Source organism: Clavelina lepadiformis, chromosome 3 (genome assembly GCF_947623445.1).
Source record: "Clavelina lepadiformis chromosome 3, kaClaLepa1.1, whole genome shotgun sequence".
In the NCBI taxonomy this organism is placed as follows: Eukaryota; Metazoa; Chordata; class Ascidiacea; order Aplousobranchia; family Clavelinidae; genus Clavelina; species Clavelina lepadiformis.
The window spans coordinates 7,882,676-7,908,268 of NC_135242.1; the positions used below are offsets into that span (position 1 = coordinate 7,882,676).

General features: G+C 37.4%; 2 protein-coding genes across 2 annotated transcripts; both read left to right on the plus strand.

The window, feature by feature from the left end:
- Window positions 1-10,740: 10,740 nt before the first annotated feature.
- LOC143450369 (ferroptosis suppressor protein 1-like) lies at window positions 10,741-15,054 on the plus strand. Its single transcript, XM_076950885.1, has 8 exons — window positions 10,741-11,016; window positions 11,136-11,254; window positions 11,348-11,476; window positions 11,585-11,677; window positions 13,175-13,283; window positions 13,385-13,537; window positions 13,740-13,934; window positions 14,543-15,054. Exons 1-8 carry the CDS (start codon window positions 10,830-10,832, stop codon window positions 14,695-14,697), a joined length of 1,140 nt encoding a protein of 379 aa, XP_076807000.1. The 5' UTR covers window positions 10,741-10,829; the 3' UTR covers window positions 14,698-15,054.
- Window positions 15,055-16,366: 1,312 nt separating this feature from the next.
- Window positions 16,367-18,306, plus strand: LOC143448723 (uncharacterized). Its single transcript, XM_076948569.1, has 2 exons — window positions 16,367-16,948; window positions 17,033-18,306. The coding sequence occupies exons 1-2, from the start codon at window positions 16,925-16,927 to the stop codon at window positions 17,999-18,001; spliced, it is 993 nt and encodes a 330-aa protein (XP_076804684.1). The 5' UTR covers window positions 16,367-16,924; the 3' UTR covers window positions 18,002-18,306.
- The last annotated feature ends 7,287 nt before the right edge of the window (window positions 18,307-25,593 follow it).

Here is a 25,593-nt window from a genome sequence, read left to right on the forward strand (position 1 = left end):
TGGATACTACTCTTGTGTGTATAGTCATACTTAAATTATCTTGGTTTACGAACAATACTTAGACTACACACTTAGCCCTGCACCCGTTTAATAGGTGAACTTCATGATTTAATAATAAATTGGATTAAAAATGCAGGCTACCAAAGTTTTTTCTACTTTGCTGTGGGCTGTGGCTTGTTTCAGCTTTGCTGAGGTAGCATGGAAGTACGCTGAACTTTCCCAATTGAAGTACGACACTATAGGGCATAGGCTTTCCAACTGACAAATTTAGAACAGTAAGCTAGAACTATGTAACTTTCACCTGGTTACTTACAAGCGCAATTTCTTTTTAGATCCCACTACTTTATGACAAGCAAAATTTACAGAAAACTAAGGTTACAATTGGCTATAGAGTAACAATAGAAACTAGCCTATACACCGAATGTTGTCATAGGTCGTTGGAATATGGCCAAATGCCCAATATTTGAGTTAAATCAATAAGCCCAGCTTATATAGACTCTTAGTTCTAAGCTATTCCAGCAAAAGCCTACAAGTTTTAATCTTTTATGTATTTTGGCTAGATATTCCTGCCCTGGTCTTCAAAGTGGTATATTCCTTATGAAAGATTTTCATATTTATAGAATAAATATAAAGCAAGGCCTTAGGTACCTTGGCAGATACCATACTTCATTCTGCAATAGTTTTTGCTTATTGGCCTGGCTGGTATGTCTTTATCTGTTCTTCATACATAACTGTTGAGGGCCTAGAGTTTTCTAGCAAAAAAGGGAAAGTAAATTAATCATTTTATTCACAGTACTGCAGTATAGGATTCAATATTCACGTATAGGATTATCGTCTTTTATGTTTACTGACTTCAGAGTTAACCTAAAGGACGATAATCTTACACGCACCGCATTTGACGGGAAGAAAATAACTCATTTCCTGCCACGTACCAAGTTAACACGCTGATAGTACCATCATTGAATCGAAACAATTCTATTTCGCTCCAGGCAATGCTAACGCTTACCCGTCGCGGTCACTCGCCAGTACACCTGATATACGCATGCGAATAAGGTACTACTGTATCATACCTTTATGTCAATGGTACCAAGTAAATTATGCTAATAGATTACTACACATTTGTTTTATTTTGTTTGTTTGTTTGTTTAAAAATTTGGCGTCAAAAAAAATTTAAATTTATATTTTTCCAATACAGTGAGTATCACTTGAAAGGTTTTGATTGGATCGGTTATGACTGTTGAGTGATGACGACAGTAATTAGGGTGATTCCCTATTTCGAGCTTCGTACTCAGAGTGGCCAAAGTTTGTGATTTAGGTCGGCGCTCATTAATTGGGAGTAGCGTAGGCAAGAAGGTCTTTTCGGGGTTACAATCAGCCGGTTCGTGCCAACTGGTTCTTGGAATTTTAGTAACCTCCTCGAACCGGTTGTTAACAAGCGTATGTAGGCTATAGGCCTATGTTATATTGGCCCCGGGACAATAGGGCATGCTGCTAGTGAGAGAACCGGATGTTAAAATATTTCAATCCCACCACTGAGCACAAAACCCTTTGGGCTCTGCGACGTCACAATAATAAAAATTCGTCACGGTAAAAAAATGTCCAGTATTTTGTGCTTGCTGATTTTTATCTTTTTATTCTAGAATAAATTGTCTTGTAATCTATATTGCAACAATTGAATTGATGGATGCAATACTTATTAATGATATCAAACTGATTATCGTACGTTAGAAAGCACTTAGTTACGTCAGATTAAACTTTTGTTCGTTTACAAACACGATCCACATTAAATTGGAAGTGGATTAATAAAGTGTTGTCTGAATTTATTAATCGGCGGTTTGGTAATGTTTTTAAATGGGAAAATTCTGTCCCAGAAGTATTACATTTAAAAGACTGATGAATTTATTAAAGCGGCTTCTGCAGCAGTACCCTTCAGAAAATTGATGAACTTTTTCAGAAATAACGTTGCAGACTGAACCTGCCTTTACAAATTTCTTGCCTGCGCTACTGCTTTTTGGCTTCACGAAATCTCCTGGTAAACTTACTTTTGGAAATGCCATGTAATATCCATTACTATGCTAGTTTATAAAAACAGGTATAATTAGTATAAAAACATCTAATAGCGTCTACGTACATGCAAATGCTTTGACGAACGAATTAACTAAAATTGTAAATTCTGAAATGTCGGAAGTAAATAATTGACTTAGGCTATTGCCTACAAATTACAGGTAACTCTAAAGTTTAAATACAAAAAAGTCAAAATGTATGATTTTTCAACCACGCCCAAACAATCCAATCCCATGCCTTAAACTGTAAATAAAAAATAATTAGAACGTGTTGCCTCAGTGAAATTTCTTGGAATAAATTTAAGCGATAACCTTTCTTGGAAATGTCCCATGACTACCGTGCTGTAGAAAACCAAAAGAAATACAGGTGCAGTGATGAAAATCAAGCGATACTTAAATCGCAAGAGTGTAATTATTTTGTACCCTAGTCTGATTAAATCACATTTACGTTACTGCATTTTTGTCTGGCGTCATGAGCAAATTATTTTAATGAATCTTTTACAAAAGAGGTATGCGATAGATTCAACAAAATGATTTTGAGCAAGCCTATCTCTTCAAACCTATTTCACTATCCTGTTTATTTTAACATGAGGACAATCAATAACTTAATGTCTCTGGATATAAATTTGTTTATGCACAAACAGTTGAATAATCTTCTACCCCTTATATTTTATAACATATTTAAAGGTAATTGGTATTAGAGGCATTCAAGCCTTCAATTGGTACTAGAGGCAGTAACAGTCTTTTCTTACCATAATGCAAACAAAAAACCACACAACAATCTATAAAAATGTTTGGCGTGAAATTTTGGAATATGCTACGTTCTTCTTTGAAAAAGATTAAATTTCACAATAAGTTTACGAGTCTTAACAAAACAAGATTTCCATGTTTAGCTATTTTTTTTACATATACAAATTATTTATTGGTTTTACAATACAATTTATCAATACAATAGCAGGGCAAATCAAAACCACCTACAATTCTCATTTCGAATGGATACTGTCTCAGTTCCTGTTTATTTTTCTAACTCTAGTAGGAACAGCAAGACACTTGCAGTGAACTTGATAAAGAAGTGGTATTGGCAATCTACCACAAGCTACTCCATCACAAACAGAAGATTATTACCTTGATTAACCCTGGACGTTCTACCTTCTCTGGGCATTTACATCATCTTTTTAATTTCCTGTGGTATTGTAACATAGTATCGAGATGTAACTCTCCTAATTCACCATAGTAAGCGTGTTATCTTGAATTATTATTAATCACAGCTCTTTATGGGAACGTTGAGGTGAGCTGTTTTAGTTGGTTTCATGGCGGTTAAAGCCACACAGTCGTGCCAGTTTGGGCATTTCCCATTAAAAACTCTGCATTATACACATTTTGATACGTACCGCTAATTGCGTAAATTAGTTTATAGGTTTTTTTATATAAGCGCGTGTGTCTGTGCAGAGTTTCATCCAGTTTATTTTGTTTAGTTAGGTTTACTTTGCTTCAATACCAGTTTTACAAACATTTCTCATATTGCAGGCAAGGTCAGTTTACTTGCAATGCCGGTCGAGAAGAGCACGTAACTGTTACTGGAGTCAGATCATCTCGAAGTCATGATGTGGCTATATCTCTCTCTTTCTCTCTCTCTCTCTCTCTTCTGCGGCCGTAGGCTATGCCAAAATAAATTTCAAATTGTTTTCCAAATTACTTCTCAGTTTGTACTCTATGCTTTCAGGATCGTATACCTCATAACATTGAAATCCGTCGTTCGCCACAGCTTCATTCGTTTTCACAACATAGTGCACGACATTCTTCACGCCCTTGCAAACAAAAGTCAACTCCGGGAAAAGGATTTTCAAGATCACTCGCCCCAAGATACAATCGGGCATCAGATCTGTTTCTGGTACTTACGACACTGTCGATGTATGTTTTCTTCTTCCATCCAGACACACAGGTCGGTCCCATCTTACCAGTGACACAACGCTTATATGTCTGACAAACTATCAGCTAAGTTTGGTTTTATTTTAAAGTATTTAAATTATGTTTTTTTGTAATTTGAGTGTAGTGGCCGTGGCCAAATTTTATTCTTGTACTTTATCCTAGCGTAATGCGCGTTTTTGCCACACCTGTCTGACTTATTTTTGATAAATATCATCGGTATCGCTTAAATGTTTGCGACCACCTGCGTCACAGCTTCAGCACTACTTTTGTCCACCACATTTAAGGCCAAAAATAAAATGAATGAATGAAATTGAACTGCATTTAAGCCTAAGCTACATATTATCAAGCAAGTTCAGTTACCAACAGGGCTAAAGTTGTGATCCTGGGGCAAGAACTTACATCGGCCAGCAATTTTTTCGGCACGTTTGGGTTGTTACATTTCAGTCGCAACACGGCGTAATGATGCTTGTTGCTGATGAGCAGGGATGGCGGAACCATTTTCAAAGTGGGTGGGTAGTGGCATAGCCAGCCGAAAATGTTTTTTTTTTGGGTGGGACAAATACTTTGACTTTTAGCAAGTAACAATATTTGGTTTGGGTCACTACCTTTGGAAACAGAAAACGAATGGTGTTCAAAGATAAAGCTGTGGCCGATCAGGTTTTCAGTACACAGATGATGAGGCTTCATCTGACTCCTACCAAAGTTGCGTGTTCTTCTCTGGAAGCACAACTACAGTAAGTTGCTTCTTCACAAAAGGATGTTGGCCAACGAATAGAAACTGATAAAACTTTATTGCAAACTGATAAAAGTAATTCAAGATGAGGTACTGAACAAAGTTGAAAACGCAAGGGTGTACAAAGAAAAATAACACTGGTCAACAAATTTTTTTTTATTTTTTGTTGCATGAGATTTTTTAACTGATTCTACACAATCTTGGGATGCTGATTTCAAATCTGCAATCAGTTTCTTTATGCATGCTCTAGTTTTTATGCAATCGAAAATTCAAATTTTTTCGTTTCTGGCTCATATTTAGTGTGCGCTGTCTGTATGGTACAGTACCAGTGTTTCAGATAGAAGCTTTCAGCTCTTTTAAGTTGTAGCCTATTGCTGTTTAAGGGCGTTTGAAGAAGCTAAGCAGTTTGATTATAGTGAGGTATTGCGGACAGATGCTGTAGGATAGGTTGTAAGCTCTATTTTACACTCGTAAATGCAAAAATAAACCTGATTCATTTTGTTATATCAGTGTTGTGTACACGCTTTTTTCGTCAAAGATGAAATATAACATCGTTCGTGAAGCCTGCCTACAGAGCTTACTTTGGCATCCATCTTGGCGATCAAGATAAGAAATGGTCTCCACATATTGTGTGCCATAATTGCGAACAAATGCTCAGAGACTGAACAAAAGAAAAGCGGAAGAGTCTGCCTTTTTGCATTCCAATGGTGTGGCGTGATGAACCCCAAGATCACACGACTGACTGCTACTTTTGCATGGTAAATATGAAAGGTGTTGGCAGGAAGAGCCGACTAATGCTTTCTTATCCAAGTATACCATCAGCTATATGACCTGTTCCGCACTCTGATAGATTCCCTCCTCCAGTCTTTAGTGGTTTTACATTTTCTGAAGATGAGGAAACTGAATCGGAAAGGGAAGAGGTTATGGAAATGGAGTATAAAAGAACAGATACAGAATCTGAACACTCTTCTGGTGAAACCAGAGTAGCTGTTCAGCAGTTTAATCAATCAGAACTGAATGACTTAGTACGTGATTTAGATTTTTCCAAGCAAGAGGCTCAGCTCTAAGTCTCCAGACTCAAGGAAAAGCAGGTTCTAGATTAATCTGTAAAGGTTTCCTTTTTTCGAAAAAGAGAAGAACTCTTTCTTCCCTATTTTTCAGAGGAAAATATGCTGGTATATTGTAACGATATACATGGTCTTCTCGAACAACTGGGTATCTCCTCGTATGATACAGAACAATGGCGATTGTTTTTGGACAGTTCCAAGCGCAGCATCAAGTGTGTCCTTTTACACAATGGAAATGTTTATGAAGCTGTTCCAGTTGGTCACTCCACTGTCTTAAAGAAACGGCATGATGACATCAGAATTGTTATGGATTTGCTCAGATAACATGAGCACAACTGGATCATTTGTGTTAACCTCAAAATGGTTAGTTTTCTCCTAGGTCAGCAAAAAGGATACACTAAATTTCTATGTTATCTATGCATGTGGGACAGCAGAGCACGTGAAAAACATTGGACACAGAAGGAACGGCCCTTACGTGAAACATTTCAAGTTGGCATGCCTAATGTAACACACAACCCAATCGTAAGCAGAGACAAAATTGTTTTTCCGCCCTTGCACATCAAACTAGGTCTCATAACACAGTTTGTTAAAGTTCTAAATCCTGACAACGAGTCCTTTCCTTTCATCATCTTCTTTACACTTTCCCTGCTTTATCAAATGATAAAATTAAAGCAGCAAACTCAAAAAACGTACAAACTCAGAAGTTATTGGATTGCCATCATTCTTTTTAATGTCATTTTGCAAAAAAAAAATCGCTTATTACATGTATTTTACCAGCAAAAATGTTCTTTGTTACATTTTTTCAAACATTTGGTGCCTAATTGTCTGTAAATACAAATGCTAGTGGTAACACAATAATTTCTGGGAACCTATTTTTGTTTTGAGGTTGGTTATTCGACTATAAGCAAGAACGTCATTTGACAAATCATGTAATTTTCAGAAAATTTGAATTGAGTAAATAAAAAATAAAAAATCGCAATTTGCAAAAAATCTAGACCTTGCAGAAAAAAACTAAGGTCAGATTCGGATTCAGCGCCCCCAAATTAGGTAAGAACAAGTGTTGGTAGAAATGCAACAAAAATTTTGTTGACCAGTGTAATCAACAAAGGAATGTAAATTAGGGAAAACGGGAACTTAAGGGAAAATGTCCAAAGCGTGACGCTTGCCGCCACACACCCAAGATCGTTTGTTCTCCGTATTTCGTACGTTTGTTGATGACCGGGATTATAAGCACTAACAATAGGTGTAGGCCAGCGGTTCTTAAGCTTTTTCATCTGTTTTCCCATTTACGCGAACTACCAAACCCAAATTTCCTCCCTTTGGTTTTTAATAGTGTTTTGGTTAGAACTTAAGTAAACATTACTGAATGTAACCAACCATACACTTCAATTTAACGAATTTGTTGTAATCAAATCATTACATTCCTGATACGTACTACAAATGCAAATTCCACGCAACTTAGTAATAAGTTATAATACTCTAATACACTTATAATACTCTAATTTTCTTGACATCAATTGAAATGTAAGTTGGCCACATCTTTTAGGCTGTCTGAACTCTGAAGCGATTGGGCAGTGGTTACACTGCAAAACGCGCATTAAACAGTAAGTTGTAGCGTATAATATTTGTTCATTATATCAACATTTCTTTCTTGAGTATGATTTTTGTGTACAAAAGATGTATAGATTAATTATTTCCCAGCGGTTAAGAGCCGCTAGTGTAGGCCTAATTGATGTTTCTGAGGGCTGCAAATCTTGACATCTTGAAGAAAAAAAAAACTATCCAATCTTGCTTGTTTAGGTTTTGCAATCTAAGTAAACTGCGGTATCTAAAACTAATAGATATGCAAGCAAAACGTTCGAAATATGAAACCGCCGATTATAAATCTGGACCGAGCTAAAACTGTCGATCTGACTGAAATAGATTATGAAACATAATACACCAAAACTGTTTTGAACAGCGAAAACGAATGACCGAGTAGCAGAACTAGGTCATGTGTGACGTAGTTCTGCATGGCAATTGAGCGAGCGTGGTGAAGACGTGGTAAGTCTGTGACCGACTGCTGTGGTACTGCTCGTAAGTGCTACAAAACTAATTATTAATAGTACAAAACTTTTAAAATGGGGGGCATGACTCCTTGCTTATGGGCTTATAAAAACATTCCATTTCTTAAATTAAAAGTATCGCTGCAGTTAACGCAAAAACTTTCACAATTTGAAAAAAGAATGTTCCCTCGTGTTATGAACGTTTTAACTAGAGGTGCGACGAACATTAGGCCGGATCGGGTAAAAATGCCCAAATTCGGTTTTTTGCCGATTTTATTTCTAGATTCGGGAGAATATTAAGATATCTTACTTCTAAAAACCTGCCTGGAAATTCCTTTATTGCAAGAAAACTATAACAACAGCGGATAAGATTTTTGCTGCACTGAACAGGAAATTTATGTACATCATTTACGTACCTTTTTTGTTGCAAGTCACAACTAAGTATACTTTATTTCAATGGTAGTTGATCAACTGAGTGACAGTTCATTTGAGTGACACATTGGTAAGTATTGTTCAAACTACAGTAATGGGTTAGGGTTAGGGTTAGGGTTAATTATGTCACTCGAATGAATAATTTATGTCATAATTATGTCACTCAAATACTGTCACTCAAATGAACTGTCACTCAGATGATATACAACCATTTCAATTATTGTATTTCTTTAACTATACAAACCACGGTGTACAAACATTGTTTCATACACGTTTGTGATACAAATACTTGCGCTGTTACTCGGGTATAAAAGTGCAAGCACTAATCACGCTTGTCTGGTCTATTTTCAAAGTGAGGAGCAAGTCCAAAAACGAGTTAGACTAACATCGGAAAATAATTGCCAGTAAGTTTTCTGCAGAAAGGATTTTTGAATAATATGTATAGTGGTTAAACAGTTATTGCTATAAATAAGTGGCAAAAAACGCAAATTGATTGTTAATTATGACGGAAATCACAGCTCTTATTGGTCACAATATAAAAACAATGTGTATGACTCAGGTATTTGGATCAAATATGAATACATTTGAATGTTTCCTTGGCCGATAAGTTATAGGATAGAAAGTGTTGTAGTTCCACATAGCTGTTACTTGTTATTTTTCCATGATAGCAGGTATAACTTCACAGGGTGTCTATTTCAACGTATAGTAGGTCACACAGCCTATAGTTAAAGATAGGCGGTTATATTAAAAGAGGAGGTATGCAAAAAGTCGATTTAAGCTATCTAGGGTTTAATTGATGTTAGATTAGACGGAAGATTAAGGTAAGGTTTAGGTTGCCATGTTATAACATTCTAGTTAGATTAACAAGAAACTAAAATAGCCAATAGAAATATGAAAAATAGCTTTGAACGTACGATTTTTTCCGTTGAAATGGTGACAGCCATTATATAAAATGTATTGTATTGTTTATTATTCGTCGTGGGCTGCGGGGAGCGAAAAGTATGATGCTAATTTCCTTTTAGAGTGGTCAAACAAAAGATACGCCACTAAACTTCACGGCTTCCAATAACCGGTTATCCCCCCTTCACTGGCTTTGTTTTCATTTGAGGGGGTTGAGTTCCCCCGAGTCACAGGAACGCAATTCTCGCAACGAGTAGCCCAAGGTTTGGCAAAGGTGATCCAAAAGGCTACAAGGTACGTACTTTACAAAACGCTTCTTTGCTTGCATTTGTTTTTAAAAATTCAAAACAGTTCAAAATTGCCCTTCTCTCGTTTCGCTGTTGGTGAATGACTAAGCATTTTGCTTTTTTCATTGAGATGTTTGTTGTGTGCAAAATGACACTGCAGTTTTTGCTTCCTGCCGAGTCATGGTTGACTGTTGATTAAAACAAACAGAGAGTAGGTTACTTTGTAAAGCTCGTGATCGATGAATACCGCGCAAAGAACGACCTGTTGTGCTGTTCAGTGCTTGTGGAGAACAAATATACAACAAACCATCACCAGGTAGTAGGCAACTAGTATTTTTCGTTGATAATAATTTGTTACAGTAGGTACATGCTTCGAAATCAGTTTGAAAACTTTTGCGTTCGACTTTTTCAGCTGTCGCGGTGTCAGTTGCGCGTTTCTAACTTTGCCTTGCATTCCGAGGAAAGTTTAAAATACCAGACTAGAAACAGATAAGAACTGAATTACTGGAGTAATACATAAGTGCAATATATCCATACACGTAGCTTGATACCATGCTTACGCATTGTACGTCGTATGCGACGTTCACCACGGACCGTGACGTCATATCGAACAGGTTCACTGCATAATATGCATTCAAAAAGCTGTATAATGAAACCAGACAACGTTTTTTAGATATTTTTGTGGTGCAAGGAAATTCTTATTCTACTCACCTGAGTAAAATATTTACAGTCTGATGGCTAGAACGCTTGGTTCAATAAGAATCAAAGTTGTTTGATGTTTTCCATTGCTTAGTATCTAGCCAGGCGATCAAAAAATATTTGCCGCTCAAACAACATGGAACATTCCGTAACTTGAAAAAGGCCCGTTTTGTAACGTTAACAACAGCCCGGCACATGGTGAGCGTCGCGTCTCACAATGACGAAGCAAATTTCTTTCTCTTGCAGTTCTTGAAATGGCTAGCAGTAGTTACATGATAGTGTACATACACGATTTGATTGCTTCAGATTTTCAAAAAAGCTGTTGCGTAGTTAACGTTTTTCGACTGTGAAGTAGATATAACTTTCCCAACGTCCTAAGCTGCCATGTAAAGTAAGTGGTATGTTTTGGTATGGAATACTGCAGTAAAATAGATTCAAACTGTACAAGTATGGCTTTGAGGCATTCAGCTATTTCAGTACAACCTCCTGCTATGTAGCCTATATCATATACTGAATAAATATGTATACGTCAGTTTATTAGGTGCACTGTGTGTAATGTTGAAAGCTGTTGAATAAGTTATTGTAATTCAAATATATTTTAATGAAGATCGGGACTTTAGCGTTTAGGCGATTTATGTTAATTTGGAAACTGTAGCAAGCGTCAAGCAGTTGAAATGGGTTCAGGTGGATCTACACAGCTTCGTGATGAAAACAAACATATTGTGGTCGTTGGCGGAGGTTACGGTGGTTCGTATTTGGCTTTCCTACTTCGCAAAAAAAACCATTGCAAGGTCACTTTGATCGACCCGAAAGATGCTATGATACACAGCGTTGGGGCTTTGAGAACAGCCGTTGATAAAAGTAAGCCTCGAAAAGAGCAAGAAATTTGTGTGTATCTTCTTGCTATTGACCTGACAAAAGCATAACGTATATTGTCATATCGTAAACTTTTCTTTTACTATTCATCTCTTGCATTTTAGCATATTCAAAGAAACTTTTTCTTCCGTATGGCAAGATGCTTGGGGATACATTTATTCAGGGGTCTGTAGTAAATCTCAACTCGAAGAACAAAACTTTGACGTTGGCTGATGGGAAAACGGTACGCTATCGACTGCCTATATAACATTTCAAAACTGTTGTAATGCATTTAAGTGAATACTAATATCATTGGTAATGGTTACCGTTATTACAGATAACATACACGCATCTCGTCATTGCTACCGGATCAAATACCCCTTTCCCTGCAAAAGTAAATGACTTAGATCCACCAGCCCTGAAGGCGGAAGAGAGCTTAAAAATATTTGACGATTTTCGCAATGAGGTAATGTTGTACTGTAGTTGCAACTACATTTTATTAACACTTGTTATAAGATTAATTCGTATGTCACTTCTTTTACATTGCCCTTGTATCGTCTTTATTCTATTTCAGTTAATCGCTTCAAAGAAAATTGTTTTAGTTGGCGGTGGGGCGGTTGGTGTCGAATTAGCTGGAGAAATCAAAACGGATTACCCGGACAAAGAGGTAATAATGTGAAACCACATAACAGAGTTAGCTTTTTTTGAGAAAACAGCGTTCTCGCTCTACGACAGCAAAGAGAACATATTTTTAGCAAATCAAAGGTAAATTATCCCTTCGTCCCATTTCCAAAAATCAATGGCATTTATATGACATAACGCAGAAATTGTTTCCAACTGCAATTATTTATTACTCTTTTTTATAAAATTTATGACATTTCATCATTTCAGTCTGTCAAAAAACGTACTGGAAAAACGTAAAAATTTATTCTTTATCCGCTGCTACAGTACATGCGTTAGGCTGCTTCAAATGCGCTGCTTCAACTCGCAGTGTGTTTTTGTGCTCAGATTAAGAGCAAGGAGTGAAAAGGATTGGATATTCCAAATCGTGCTTGTACTGTATTGTTTACTTTTCTAAAACGTGCAATATATAAATTACAGTGGTGCTACAAAGATGGAGGTTATAGCACGGCCCAGAATACGTTTATAGATGTGTTAAACGTTTTGTTAATAGATTTGAAAAGCATTATTCTCAGGTATAAGGATAAGAATAGGGCCATGAAAGTAGCACGCGAAAACCCGCTGCTATGTGGATACTTGTTGTTACAGTAATTACGGAAATATGTAATGGTAACAGAATTTGTTACACCTTTAGGTTAAATTTCACAACCTAAAGTCGTTTACAGCGTACCATAGGCCTACATTAGCGTGACAGATAACTCAGAGTAGTTTATTTGAAAGTACTTAGTGATGGGTTTGAGATAGATATATGTAGGTAAATGATTAACTGATTGAGTTTAATAAAACTAACGATTAACGGCGATGCGTCACTTCCTTGATACCGGCATTTTGGTTACCCAAGCAAATAAAGTTGTAAATAAAAATTTGAAATAAATAACCAGGAGTTTAACAACTATAGATAAACCCAAACAAAAAAAGAAAAGTTGTATAAATAAAAACAAGATTTTGTTAAACTACAGTAGATAAATCCAAACAAGAATTAATATAAATTGGACCCGGACTGAAAATAAAATAACCCCAAAAGGAAAAGAGCAAACCGGAATATTGCAATCTCGTAATAGCTAAAACAGATGATAAATAGGAAAACACTAATAAAACGGAACTAAACTAAGGCTAAGATCTATTAACTAAAAAATGGGGCAAAGAAAATTCGTACACGAATTCAGTTGTTTAAAGCATGCATTTTATTTCGATATTTAGATATATTGATTAACTCCGTTTTAGCTTTTTTGTTTGAATGACGTAATTCTATTTTGGTTGTTTCCAATTTCAGCGATTTTGTTTTGACATTTTGTGTAGTGAAATTCTCTAGCACCTGTATTTTCTTATTTTTGTCAGTTTCTTTTCTGGAAATTTCTGGCCCGTTACTTTCTTGTTTGGAAAATCCCAGTTGCTACTTTTATGTTATGAATTGTCCTTTTTGTATTTTCTTGTTTGATGTTATCCGATTTTATTGAATCGTTTTAACGCATTGTTTTTTCAGGTGACAATTATCAATTCCAGAGATTTTCTTATCTCAAGTAGGGCGAAGCCCGCTTTTCAGAAGAAGTTGGCGCAAGCATTAAGGCAAAAGAAAATTACAGTTTTGTTAAGTAAGTTTTCCGTGTGAAATTGTCTGCAAACGAATAAGTCAAAAAGCACTCTGAAGTCTTGGAGCACTGGATTTTCATTTTTAATTCCGATGCACTTGCAGATGAACGTGTTTCAAATCTTGATGAAGTAACAGTCAACAAGAACGTCACTGGACAGGTTATCAAAACTGAAGGAGGCCAAACAATCGAATGCGACATGATCATTCCGTGCACAGGGACGAAAATTAACAACCACTTCTTTAAAGAAGAGCTAGGTAAAACTTGTCACCCAATTCATTCGAGTCTAACGTTAAAATTTTAACTTATTTTCTCAAGTATATATTATATAATGTACAATGTTCATATAGCATTTAAAAAACTCCATGAAAGCTTGACTTTGAAGTAATTTTGTAATGTAGAATTTATATATAAAATGCTTGTTGTGTGTTAACCTATTTGACGTTTTTTTGCCTTTAGCTGATGCAATCAATGATTTCGGCGCTCTTTGCGTAAATGAAAATCTGCAGGTTAAAGGTCATGATGACATATTTGCTCTTGGTGATGTCACTGACATACCGGAAGAAAAAATGGCTTACGTAGCAAAGATGCATGCAGCAGTACTGGCACATAACTTAACCGCCACAAAGAGAAAACTGAAAACGTACAAAACAGGTATATGCATATCTTGCTCATTAGAGAGTTTAACTTTTCTAACGTGATATGCTTAATAAAATAACAATATATAATAAAACGATAAGTCGTATAATAACAGCAGAGGTAGTTCACGATTCTATCAACCATCATATTTTTGATTTAGATATATATTTCGCCTAAACGAAATATATAAGCTTATATCTGAATCATCAATATCTGTAAGATGGTAACAACAAATGTACATTAATAATAATATAAGTGATTAAAGCAGTGTAAAAACTATAAAGCTAAAATCGTTAAAACCATGAAGAGTACACAGTTGCAACAGGACGAATAGCAATTATTTATCGGACAACAGCATGTATACTTGTATATTCTCTGTAACGAAGACAGTGCACAAGTAATATGAGTATCCGAAATATATACAGTCAGTGAATATATCTGAACGAAAAAAAAAATAGTTTTCAGATTTGTGAACCACCTCTGCTGTTATTACAATCCTGTTTACTATCCTACACATCGGATCGTCAACAATTACAGAAAATCTCTGATTTAGGCAATTTTGATCATTTTATACTATAATTTGCAAAACGATCAGTCTTAAATTTACCGTTTTTAATTTAAAGGTCCTCTGGGTATTGTAGTTCCAATAGGCAGAGACGGTGGGGTTGCTGAATTCAAAGGAATGATTATGGGAAATTTTCTTGTCAAAACGATGAAGTCGAAGGATCTCTTTGCTGATATGATGTGGAGTGACCTTGGGCTGAAACCTCCCAAATGAGTTCTAGGTTTTTAATTTCCGGACGTTTTCGTATTGTCTACTAACACACTCACCTTCAAACCACTTTGTAGAGTTTTTAAGTAGCAGGTTTATACAGCAGTGTACATCGCCAGTTGTATTTTGCTATATTTTTTATGTTTTTGTTTTAAAATGGTTTTATTTAACTTAATATATGTGCCCTACCTAAAATTCTTGTATAAACTACCGCTAATCGGTGAATCTATTAACACCGCTTGTACTGTATAAGAATTCATGCTTTAGCACTAGCAGTGAAAAACATAACCTAAACGTGTCTTTGTGTAATTGCTTTGTGTTCATAGCCACCATATTCAAATACAACAACAATTTGCTTCAGTATGTAGGCATCCCTATCAGCTGACCCCCAAAACTTTTTATGACCCCCGTCGACAGCGAGGTTCGCCAGCACTTACCACGTCAGTTTTATGAGAGGAAAAGCGATATCCATAGAAAAATTATTTTAATAAAAAATTCTCAAAAGAAGAATACTGTATAATGTTTTAAACATGGAATGTTAAGATGCGAACGCAGCAGCACAGACATGTCACCGTGCAATAAGTAATTTTAAGAACATTTAGCTGTCGCCACTTTTTAATGGTGCCCTGAAATTAGAATGTAGGAAAGAAAGTTATCCCGAAATTCTTAGAAAGCTTGCACGATAGGATGGTCAAAAAGGTTTCACCAAATCAAAAGCAAATATTCACGATCGCACGTTAGCTATTTCAGTTCAAATTTATAATGGTGTACCACTCACAACTATTACTGTTGCTAACCAGAAATATGACCACTAACATCATAAAAATGTTACACGTTTAAGCATGAATGGCGAGATACATGCAAAGTAAACAAGCTAATATTAATTCTTATGGTACAGGGACCAAAGATATAGATCATAGATTTTTACAGATTTTGTAATTAAAGTATGGGTAAGGCGATATATACCCATAAAAAAACTCTGAGGTGATAGCCTACAGTCCTACACCAATCAGAAAATATTTCAATAATATTCAGTGTTCAGGGTGGTCTAAAGTGTATCGCGAAAAATCATGACGCGAAAGGTCATGGCGATTATGATGCTACAATCTTCATGTCAGTATGGGTTACAAACGGTTTTTAAAGCGCTTGCTCTCAATCACGCTATATGATCATTTACTACCAATTTACCAGCAAAAAAAAACTTTAGTTGAAATGCTAAGCTATTGATATTGATTTAATGATATTTTCAGCTGCTAAATGGTGTTAATAACTTTGTTGATAATTATTTATAGCCTATTCGTCTTTCTATTAATCTATAAAGTTTAGCATACACATAAAACGAGGAAAGCATTTAGTTTGTTAAATGATTTTCACTTAAATCGGTATAGCTAATGTGATTGTAAGGTAATGTAAGTTGCTGCAGATGATATTGTAGTAGATTTTGTCCAAAGTGCAAGTTGTCCATTTGTCCATAATGTCAGCGAATTTAATAATTTTTTAATCTAGAGTGATTAATAAACAGATGTCATAAAGACTTATTTGAATATTTTTTGCGTAAAATGATTTTTCAAGCCGCTATATTTGATGCTTAGTTTGGCCCTTAATTACACTGGGGAACAATTTTGAACAAAAAATTTGTTGACTTTGATTTTGCACTTGATTTAGGCTAATTCCGGTGTGCTGAATTTAAAAATGCCGCCAGTTTTCTTCTATCACGTCAAGTTTTTGCTCTACAGCATACATCCAAAATATGGAAATTTTCACGACTTTAGCTGTATTGTTTTTCCATTTGTAATAGGAATGCACAGGCTAATCATATTGTAAGTTATATACAAGAAGAATCAACTGAATTATTAAGCAAAAAAGGCACAGGCATCGATTTAGGTCGATGCTTTTCCCCCATTTTTAGTTGGAGGATGCAATCATCCAACGAAACTAGATAAGAAAGGTAAAATTGAAGTTAGTTGCTTTCCACTTTCAACCATGTATGTACTCGTACTTTCCAGGAAAACAAACAAGCAAGAAAATAATATCTGTTCCTATCCTTGCAGAGTGATGAGTGGTGGTTCCAGGTTCATAACATTTCACACTATTGTGCAATTTTGCATCAGTAACTGTCAAAAGCCTTTAAAAAAATGACGACTCGGTTACACCACACGTTTAAAAAGCTTGTCAACTGCACTCAAAACACGTGTTGCCTCGCTTTGAAGTTGTAGTTTGATTAAAGCGTGGAATGTTTTTTGGAAAAGGAGCGAAGGTATCGTACTTTCGTTCGAGAGAAAGTGCGTTTTTACCATACTTTCGAAGTGACAGTAGCTTTGTGTATTGCCATAATATACAGGGTTTACTGGAGGAGTTGGGAATTCCGATCTACAACTCAATTGAATGGCGAATGTTCATTGACTGCTCAAAGAGGATCTTAAAGTGCGTCCTTCTCTATAATAGCAATTTATACGGTGCAGTACCAATTGCACATTCAGTTAGTCTTCGTGAAGAATACGGAAACATAAAAAGAGTCATTGAATTGTTGCAATATCACAAGCACAATTGGATCATATGTGTTGACCTTAAAATGTTGTGTTTTCTTCTTGGTCAGCAACACGGATACACGAAGTACCCCTGCTATTTGTGTATGTGGGACAGCAGAGCTCGAGATCAGCACTGGGTGGAGAGGAACTGGCCTCCGAGATCTGACCTTAAACCTGGTGATCCCAATATTCTACATGAAACACTTGTTGACAGAGAGAAAATTATTTTCCCACATCTGCATATAAAGCTCGGCCTAATGAGGCAATTCTTTAAAGCATTGACAACTGAAAGCAACTGTTTTAATTACCTCGTTTGGGCTTTTCTTGGCCTGTCAATACAAAAAATTAAAGCTGGTGTATTTGATGGTCCACAAATTCGGCAACTCAACAAAGATGAACGTTTCAGTGGTTCAATGTCAGAATTGGAAGAAAATGCGTGGTTATCATATAAAAACCTTGTCAAGGGATTTCTCGGGAATACACGGGCAGAGAATTATATCGAAATTGTTCTGAAGCTATTGGAAAGCTACAGAGAACTCGGCTGCAACATGAGCATCAAGATGCAGTTTTTGCATAGCCATTTTCCTAATTCCCCGGAAAACCTTGCTGCGGTTAGTGATAAGCAAGGAGAAAGATTCCACCAAGATCTGAAGGTGATGGAGGAAAGATATCAGGGAAGATGGGACTTACAAATGCTGGCTGACTATTGCTGGAGTATTAAGCGAGAATGTCCACAGCTTGAACATGCCAGGAAAAGCTACAAGCGTAAATTTTTGCCCTAAAACTTGCACTTTATTTGTTCTGCAGAAGCAATATCCGTTTTAAGGAACAGAATAGAGCTTTACAAATGTTTATTTGAAAACCATTGAGTTACTTTCAGTTGCTTGCAGTTCTTAAAATGATTTATACAATGAACGCAAATGTCTTAAATTTTGTACTTTTTTGTGGGTTATGAGACAAAGCGGTGGGTGGCTAGCTCAAAAACTTGACGTGATAGAGAAAAACTGATGTCATTTTTGGAATCAGCGCCCAAAAGTTAGTCAAAAACAATTGTTAGACCGAAGTCAACAAAAATTGTGTTCCCTTGTGTTATCAATGCAAGCGACCGTTTGTGAACGGTGAGGACCAAAGTTAAGTCGCTAATTAGTTTGAGTATAAAATGAAAAATAATGTCAGCAAATTTTCTAATTTTCTATCTTAGAGTGATAGATGAATAAGCATGTAGAAAATTTTTTTATTTTGTTTATGCGGAATCGTATTTAATTAGCGATTAATTTAGCAGCATATTGAAGATACTATGCGAAATATTTCTATGGAGTTAAAAGATTAACCGGGAAGATAAGCCGTATATTTTTGATTTAAGATGTTTTTTTTGCCAACTGATCCATATTTTGCTGTTTTTTTCATTTTCAACTTTGTTTGAGGTAATTTTGTTACACGCCACAAGTGACGAAACAAGCGAAAAAGTCGGGCTGGCTTTACCTTGGTATATTGGCAGCCTGGAGTTTTTATGTTTGCTTCATGATCTCATCACTGGAAATGACCTACAGTATATCATTCACCTTTGATAAACTTTTAGGATAAAACTTACTGTACGACAAGAAGAGGTCAAAATTAACGGCAAATTGGGGCAATTTATGATAAAGTGTTTTGTATGCCCTATAGATCAGTTATGATTTATAACCGTTTATTTTGATTTATCAAAATAGAAGTTTCCAAATATAGAAAAAGCTGCATGATACAGTGGCCTTAATGCATGACTTATTTACCTTATTATATTGGCTACTTATTGATCAAATAAAAACAAGGCACAAGGTACAAACTTTTTCCAGGCCTAAAACGAATTTGGTAATACAGGTTAGTTGGCAAACTTGTGCAATTCAAGAGCCAGATTCGGACAACTAAAGATAGCAAAGAGCGATTAAATCTACCTGTGGTGTTAATACAAATAACTTAGTGTAAACCAGTGTTTCCCAAACTTTTTTGTCCAAGCCTTCACTTTTGCTCTGAAAAAAATTGTACGCCTCACCATCAGTGGTGTGTTTAGAATTGCGTGTAAGTCAAGTGACAGCCAAACGTTTTTAAAACCTGAGTCTATGTTATTCCAGCATTTGCCCGCCTGGCACCTTGTCCATCACTATTGTAAAGTTGTTTTCTTGTTACGCTTTGTGGTGATTCCGCAGTCTTGTCTGCCTCCGACCGGAAGCGCTGGTCGATTTGGCTGCGCCTTGTCTATTGTTAGTTGTTACGACAAGCGATCATTCTACCGAAATGAGTATTTGCTGTGTAGACGTGCCTTGTTTTTACTGAATGCAATACCATCTGATATACTAAACTACAGGTCTTTTCGAATCTGCAATAAGAAAAAGCCCGTAACATTTGGCGAGCATGGCAGAACCTGCAATTTCAAAACGTGTATAATATAAGTGATCTGGATAAGGTTTTACTCTCCTCCGACGTTTGAGATTGGAGAAAGTTTTAGCTCGGTCTTACCCACGTTTGCAAGTTTCTGCGACAGTGTGGACGCAACAACAGCTGTTCGAAAACATGCTTTTATGCTGAGTTTACCGGAAGAGGTTAAGTTGGAAATGAAATGCAATGGTGCAGAAGTAGGTACCAAGAACTATGAAGATTAAAGCCCAAAGCTGAGAAAGATGCTTGTGGCTCACTTCGATGTAACAAGGCCAAACAACAGCCTAAAGAACCCTAGCTCTAGGTGAAACGAATCGAAGTTACGTCAACGCCCTTGTCAATTTGGTAGCAATTGGCCAATTGCATACCCGAAAACGGAAGATGAAGATAAGAAGAATGACGTCTTCTATAACGCTTTGGTAGCTGGACTGGGTAACAAACATGAAGCAGAAAGGCTGGTCACGTCCAACATTGAGGTAAAGTGTTCAAAGTTTCTAGATACTGACGAAAAGCTATTAATGACAGAATCTGCGCATGTGCAACAACAAGTTTCCACAATTCAACGAATAAAGCAAGTCCCATCAGCTTGCGAAGAAATGAAATCCAGATCCAGGATCTGCCGCAGGAAGTTGACACTTTGTGTGGGTCACCATCGGAGATATTGCGTCGTCGCAGAACAATATAGGTATGTTAACGTCGTCATTAACAGTAAGCCCTTATTTTCGCTTGTTGACACTGGTGCATCAATTACCGTCATATCACATTGGGCTTTTCAACAATGTTCCGCTCAAAATTTGAAAGACTGCCCTTCAAATGTTCGATTTGTCGGCGCAAGCGGAACCGCTATCGCGATGGCCGGAAAAGTAACGCTAAACTTCACCGTTGCTTGAGTAGAGGCCACTCGCGACGCTTTTGTCGCGGAGAATTTGTCGGAGTCTTGCATTCTGGGTTTGGATTTTCTTCAATACCGTGGTTACATCGTTGACTTTGATGTGATGACACTAAAGGCTGATGGAGGAACATTACCGTTATTGAGGGAACCAGATATTTTGCACAGTTCCTCGATTTGCATTAATTGAGTCACTGCTTAATATCCCCGCGTTTGCTGAGGTTGTGTTGCCCTGTAATGTTAAATGCTCGACGAAGTCCAAGCCTTACGACGCTTTTATACAGAGTCTGACTCTGTATGTCGGCTAGATAAATATGAAATTTTAGGCACAAATTACGTAACAAAAACCAAAGACAATTTAGTGCCATTTAGACCAATATTCTTACTCACAATACTTACACGGAAGATGCCGCACCGATACGCCAACACCCGAAAAGAATCTCAGTAGAAAACAAACGAAAGGTAGATGATTTGCTAAATCATACGTCAAATGGTAAGGTTATTAGTCACTCACATGGTAACAAAGAACGACGGCAACGTAAGGTTTTGCGTTGACTACAGGACTGTCAACGATTGCACTAAGAAGCACAGTTTTCCTTTGCCACGGATCGATGATATCGATATTCAATTTTCATGTTATGCCTTTTGGACGAGCCAACACCACGTTTCAGCATTTAATGCGGATCGTGTTCGATGGAGTTAAATGGAATGGTGCATTGGATGACATGATGACATCACATTACCTGTATGACATCATCATATATGCACGCACCTTTCAAAATCATCGGCACAAGTTGGACGACACATTTTCTCGACTAATTGCAGGTGGCCTCAAACTCAAATCGTCTAAATGCAATTTGTTCAAAAAAGAAGTTAGATTCTTGGGTCATGTGGTTTCAAAATTTGGCGTATCTTGCGATCCGGAGAAAATATCAACAGTTTCCAATTGGCCTGTGTACTCTTCGATAAGGAATGTAAGGCATTTTTTGGACTCGCATCATATACTATCTCAAGTTTGTCAGAGGTTTTGTAAAATTTACGGCCCCTTCTGTACGATTTGACGAAGTCTCAAAATAAGTTCGGCTGGAATGGTAAATGTTTACACTCATTCAATTTATTGAAAGATGCACTCCTAACACAACTGGTATTGAGATACCAGGACTTTACGTAACAATTCATCTTCGATACAGATGCTTTAAATTCCTCGCTTGGCTGTGTTTCGTCACAGATTGTGGATGGTGAAGAGCACCCAGTTTCATACGCAAGTAGGTCTCTAACGAAAGCAAAAAGAAATTATTTCACAACGAGGAAGGAACTTCTGGCAATTTTTATGGGGTGAAGAAGTTTCGTTGTTATCTCGGCACACCTTTTCTTCTTCGCACGGACCACGCTTCGTTATGGTGAATGTGGACAGCAAAAGAAACATGCGATCAATGTGCGCGCTGGTTTGAGATATTAGCTGATTTTGATTTTGAATTAATACAGCGCTCTGGATCAAAGCACTCCAATGGAGACGCACTTAGTAGAAGAACCGAGAACAGAAAAGGAGTGATTTTAATAGTGTCGAATCGAATCTTGACAAGCATCCGTTTGAAGTTGACGAAAGCCCGGTAAGGACTCAAAAGAAAAGGTTTTAAGTATTGATCTTCGTGAGGGTTTTGGTTGGACTCCTGAAAAAATTTCACAAGCTCAAAAGTCCTACAAACACATTTTCGTAGGTCAAGGTTGGATTTGAGGGCCAATTGTTTAAAGATCTTATTGATCTTCTTGACTGCAAGAAATCAAGAACCACAGCATACCACCCTTTTAGGAACAGTGCGTTTGAAAGGGCCAACAGAACGATCCTTTCGATCATACAGAATTATATCCAGCGCGATCCAATATCCTGGGATAAATCCCTCTCCTAAATTTATGCGACCTATAACGCCAGTCGACACAAAGAGACAAGTGTTTCTTCACATTTCCTTCCGACAGGACGAGAATTGAAGTTACCAGCAGCTTTGATGACTGGACACTGGACAGTCTTCAAATCATCCATCATCGTCGGCAATGTTCGCATTACAAGACCGCAATTGTCCACGAAGTCGTGAAAACGAGACCGACGTCGGCAATCCATGAAAGCACGTTACAAAAAGTAGGTGTAGAGATAAACGGTGTTTAAAGTAGGAGACAAGGTCATGCTCCGAAACTCTGTCATATCAAAAGGTGAAAAGTACGGTAGCCTGTAAGTGCCACAACAATTACAATTTGGGTTCCCAACATTTCTGCACACTCCACTTAAAATATTTCACGTTTGCGCAAAATATTTATGATCACCACAAAAATATTTCACGTTTGCGCAAAATATTTATGATCACCACAACATGTATATTTTGTCTCAGCAAAACATTTTTGAAATTCACAATATATATTTTGACTGACTGATATTCTTACTATTTGTGGCTGTGACCGGTATAGTCGGGTCAATATATGAAATTTTTGGCTTGAACCCCAACAAAATTCCTACAAAAGGTTTTTCAACGGTTTTTTGTAGTATTTATCATCAAGAATAACATATTAAAAATCTAGGAGAAAGAGAAATATTTTTGACATTTTTTATTAAAAAATGTTTTAAAAAATTTAATTTAAAAAATTAAAAAATTTTTTTTGACATTTTTTATCAAAACAGTCACCTGAAATCAATTGTTGTAATGCTTGGTTGTTTCCATACATTCATGAACGTACTTGGAGCAATAGGCACACTTATGGCAGGAACGGGGCTGAAGAGGATTCTTGAAGAAATCTATGGAGAAAACGCTCTTGTCCATATGATGACTGGGAAATCCGTCCAACGAGCATTCCGTGGTCATCTTCTCGTCACTAAGTGTCTGAACCAAATGATTGTGTCTGAAGTATTAGATGATCATCCGAACTTGGGGTCACTTGTAGATAAGGCTGAAGACATCTATGAATCGTCAGTAAATGGCGAGTCAAATTTGGATAGTGCTGTAGCATCTCATATTCTTGTCAGTTTGAGGGAGGCGTTGAGCAATAAGAAAACTGAGTTGCGTGGAAGATCTAAGACCAGTCAACTGTGGTTGTGCTATCAGTGTATGGTTCGGGTAGCGCGAGTACTAATCGAAGCGGACAGGACAGGCAATTGGCAGATGCACCTTCGTGCAGTTTCTTACTGTTTACCAATATTCGCGGCTGCAGGGCACTTCAATTACCTGAAATCTGCTCACTATTACATCCAAGAAATGAACCAACTCCCGAACCGACACCCAGAATTATCTCAAAGGTTTCAACAAGGATACCATGTTATCCGTCGTTCGAATCAGTTTTGGGCAGGTCTCAGCGCAGACTTAGTTATTGAACAGAGCATGATGAGATCGCTGAAGGCGTCGGGAGGTTTAACGCGTGGAACCGGCATGACAGAAGAACAACGATCCTTGTGGACAATGTCGACTCCAATCACGTCTGAGTACAACTATGCCATGCAGGAATTCAATACACTCTCCTACACAACAAGCGAACAACACAATGAAGCAACACAGACTAGGGTTCAGAGAGACAGTTCTGATCTTGCAAAGCTGAAGACATCACTGGCTGGTTATGTATTTTTTTCTCAGGATCAAACCCTGAGGAATATTGTGAATGGTGTTGTAGCCGAGGATGACGTTAATGTACATGAATTCGAATCAGTCGGAAGGAACATTATGGACAAAATGATTGGACAGTCTGTTTTCTCAATATCTTTTAAGCGGAAGGATAAAGCCAAGACATTTGGAAATGACTCATTAGTGAATTAGTGAACCTGAAAGAACGATTGACCCAGGTTTGCTTTTTCAACGTTTCCTAGTTGTTTCACAACTAGGGGTCTTATCTCTCGAAGATATCTTGAAGTATGAACTGAGCCCGTTCCCTCCAGCACTTTTTGAAGCAAGGAAAGTGCTCCGGAAGCCTGATAAGCCTCAACTTGCGAATGCTATCACAGACTATGGAACCAAGGCAGTTAGGGAAATTCGTGAATCCATAGGAGACACTCCACCAAAAACTCAACACTACGTCATAGATGGAGGTTCACTGCTACAGCGGCTACCATGGAAGAGGGGAGAAACCTACGGCTCCATTGCACAATCATATGTTGAATTCACAACTCGGCGTTATCAAAGGGCAACGGTTGTTTTTGACGGGTACCTAGGAGGACCGGCAATCAAGGACAACACACACCAGAGGCGTGGGAAGAATGTGCATGCAGTCATAAGGTTTACGGAAGAGACAGTGTTTGATGGAAAGAAGGATGAGTTTCTCTCAAGGGACGTGAACAAACAAAAAATGATCGACCTGATCAGTGAAACACTTCGGGGTAAAGGCTGCAAAGTGATCAATGCCCCAGGGGATGCTGATGTTCCGATTGTGAAGGCTGCTGTTCTTAGTGCAGTGTCACACTCGACAACGTTGATTGGAGAAGACACAGATCTGTTGGTCCTGCTCCTTCATTATGCGCAACAAGCAAACAAAGATCTATATTTCCGTTCCGACAAAGCAAATGCTGACAAAGTGTATCATATAAATGAACTGAAAATGGTGATGGGTGAAGAATTATGTTCCCAGTTACTTTTTCTACATGCCTACACTGGATGTGACACAACATCAAGAATCTTTGGTGTGGGTAAGAAATCTGTCTTTCACAAGCTGGTGAAGGGTGATGCTACTCTGAAAGACTGTGCCAATTACTTCCTTCTTCCAAAGCAGACAGCAGCATCCATTGTGAACAAAGGTTGTCAAGCGATGGCTGTAATTTTTGGGGGAACGCGGACGGATTCCCTCCCGTCACTGCGCTACAGAGTACTAAGAAAAAAAGTAGTCTCTTCCCAATCATTTGTGACACCAGAACGCCTACCACCTACTGAGTCATCAACAAAATTTCACTGTCTAAGGGTTTACTACCAAATAATGGTCTGGCTAGGACAGGAGAGTGATATGGAAACTTGCGGGTGGGGTTGGAAACTGGAAGACAGTCAGTTTGTGCCAACAGAGTCAGACATGAATGCGGCCCCAGATTCCCTCTTGAACATTATCCACTGCAAC

Bases quoted from the DNA above. Each gene is read 5' to 3' on its own strand.
- LOC143448723 (XM_076948569.1), top strand. From the start codon at position 16,925: ATGTTTTTTGGAAAAGGAGCGAAG. The intron at 16,949-17,032 runs GTATCGTACTTT...CATAATATACAG, and splicing joins TTTTTGGAAAAGGAGCGAAG to GGTTTACTGGAGGAGTTGGG.
- LOC143450369 (XM_076950885.1), top strand. From the start codon at position 10,830: ATGGGTTCAGGTGGATCTACACAGCTTCGTGATGAAAACAAACATATT. The intron at 11,017-11,135 runs GTAAGCCTCGAA...CTTGCATTTTAG, and splicing joins GAGAACAGCCGTTGATAAAA to CATATTCAAAGAAACTTTTT. The intron at 13,284-13,384 runs GTAAGTTTTCCG...ATGCACTTGCAG, and splicing joins GAAAATTACAGTTTTGTTAA to ATGAACGTGTTTCAAATCTT.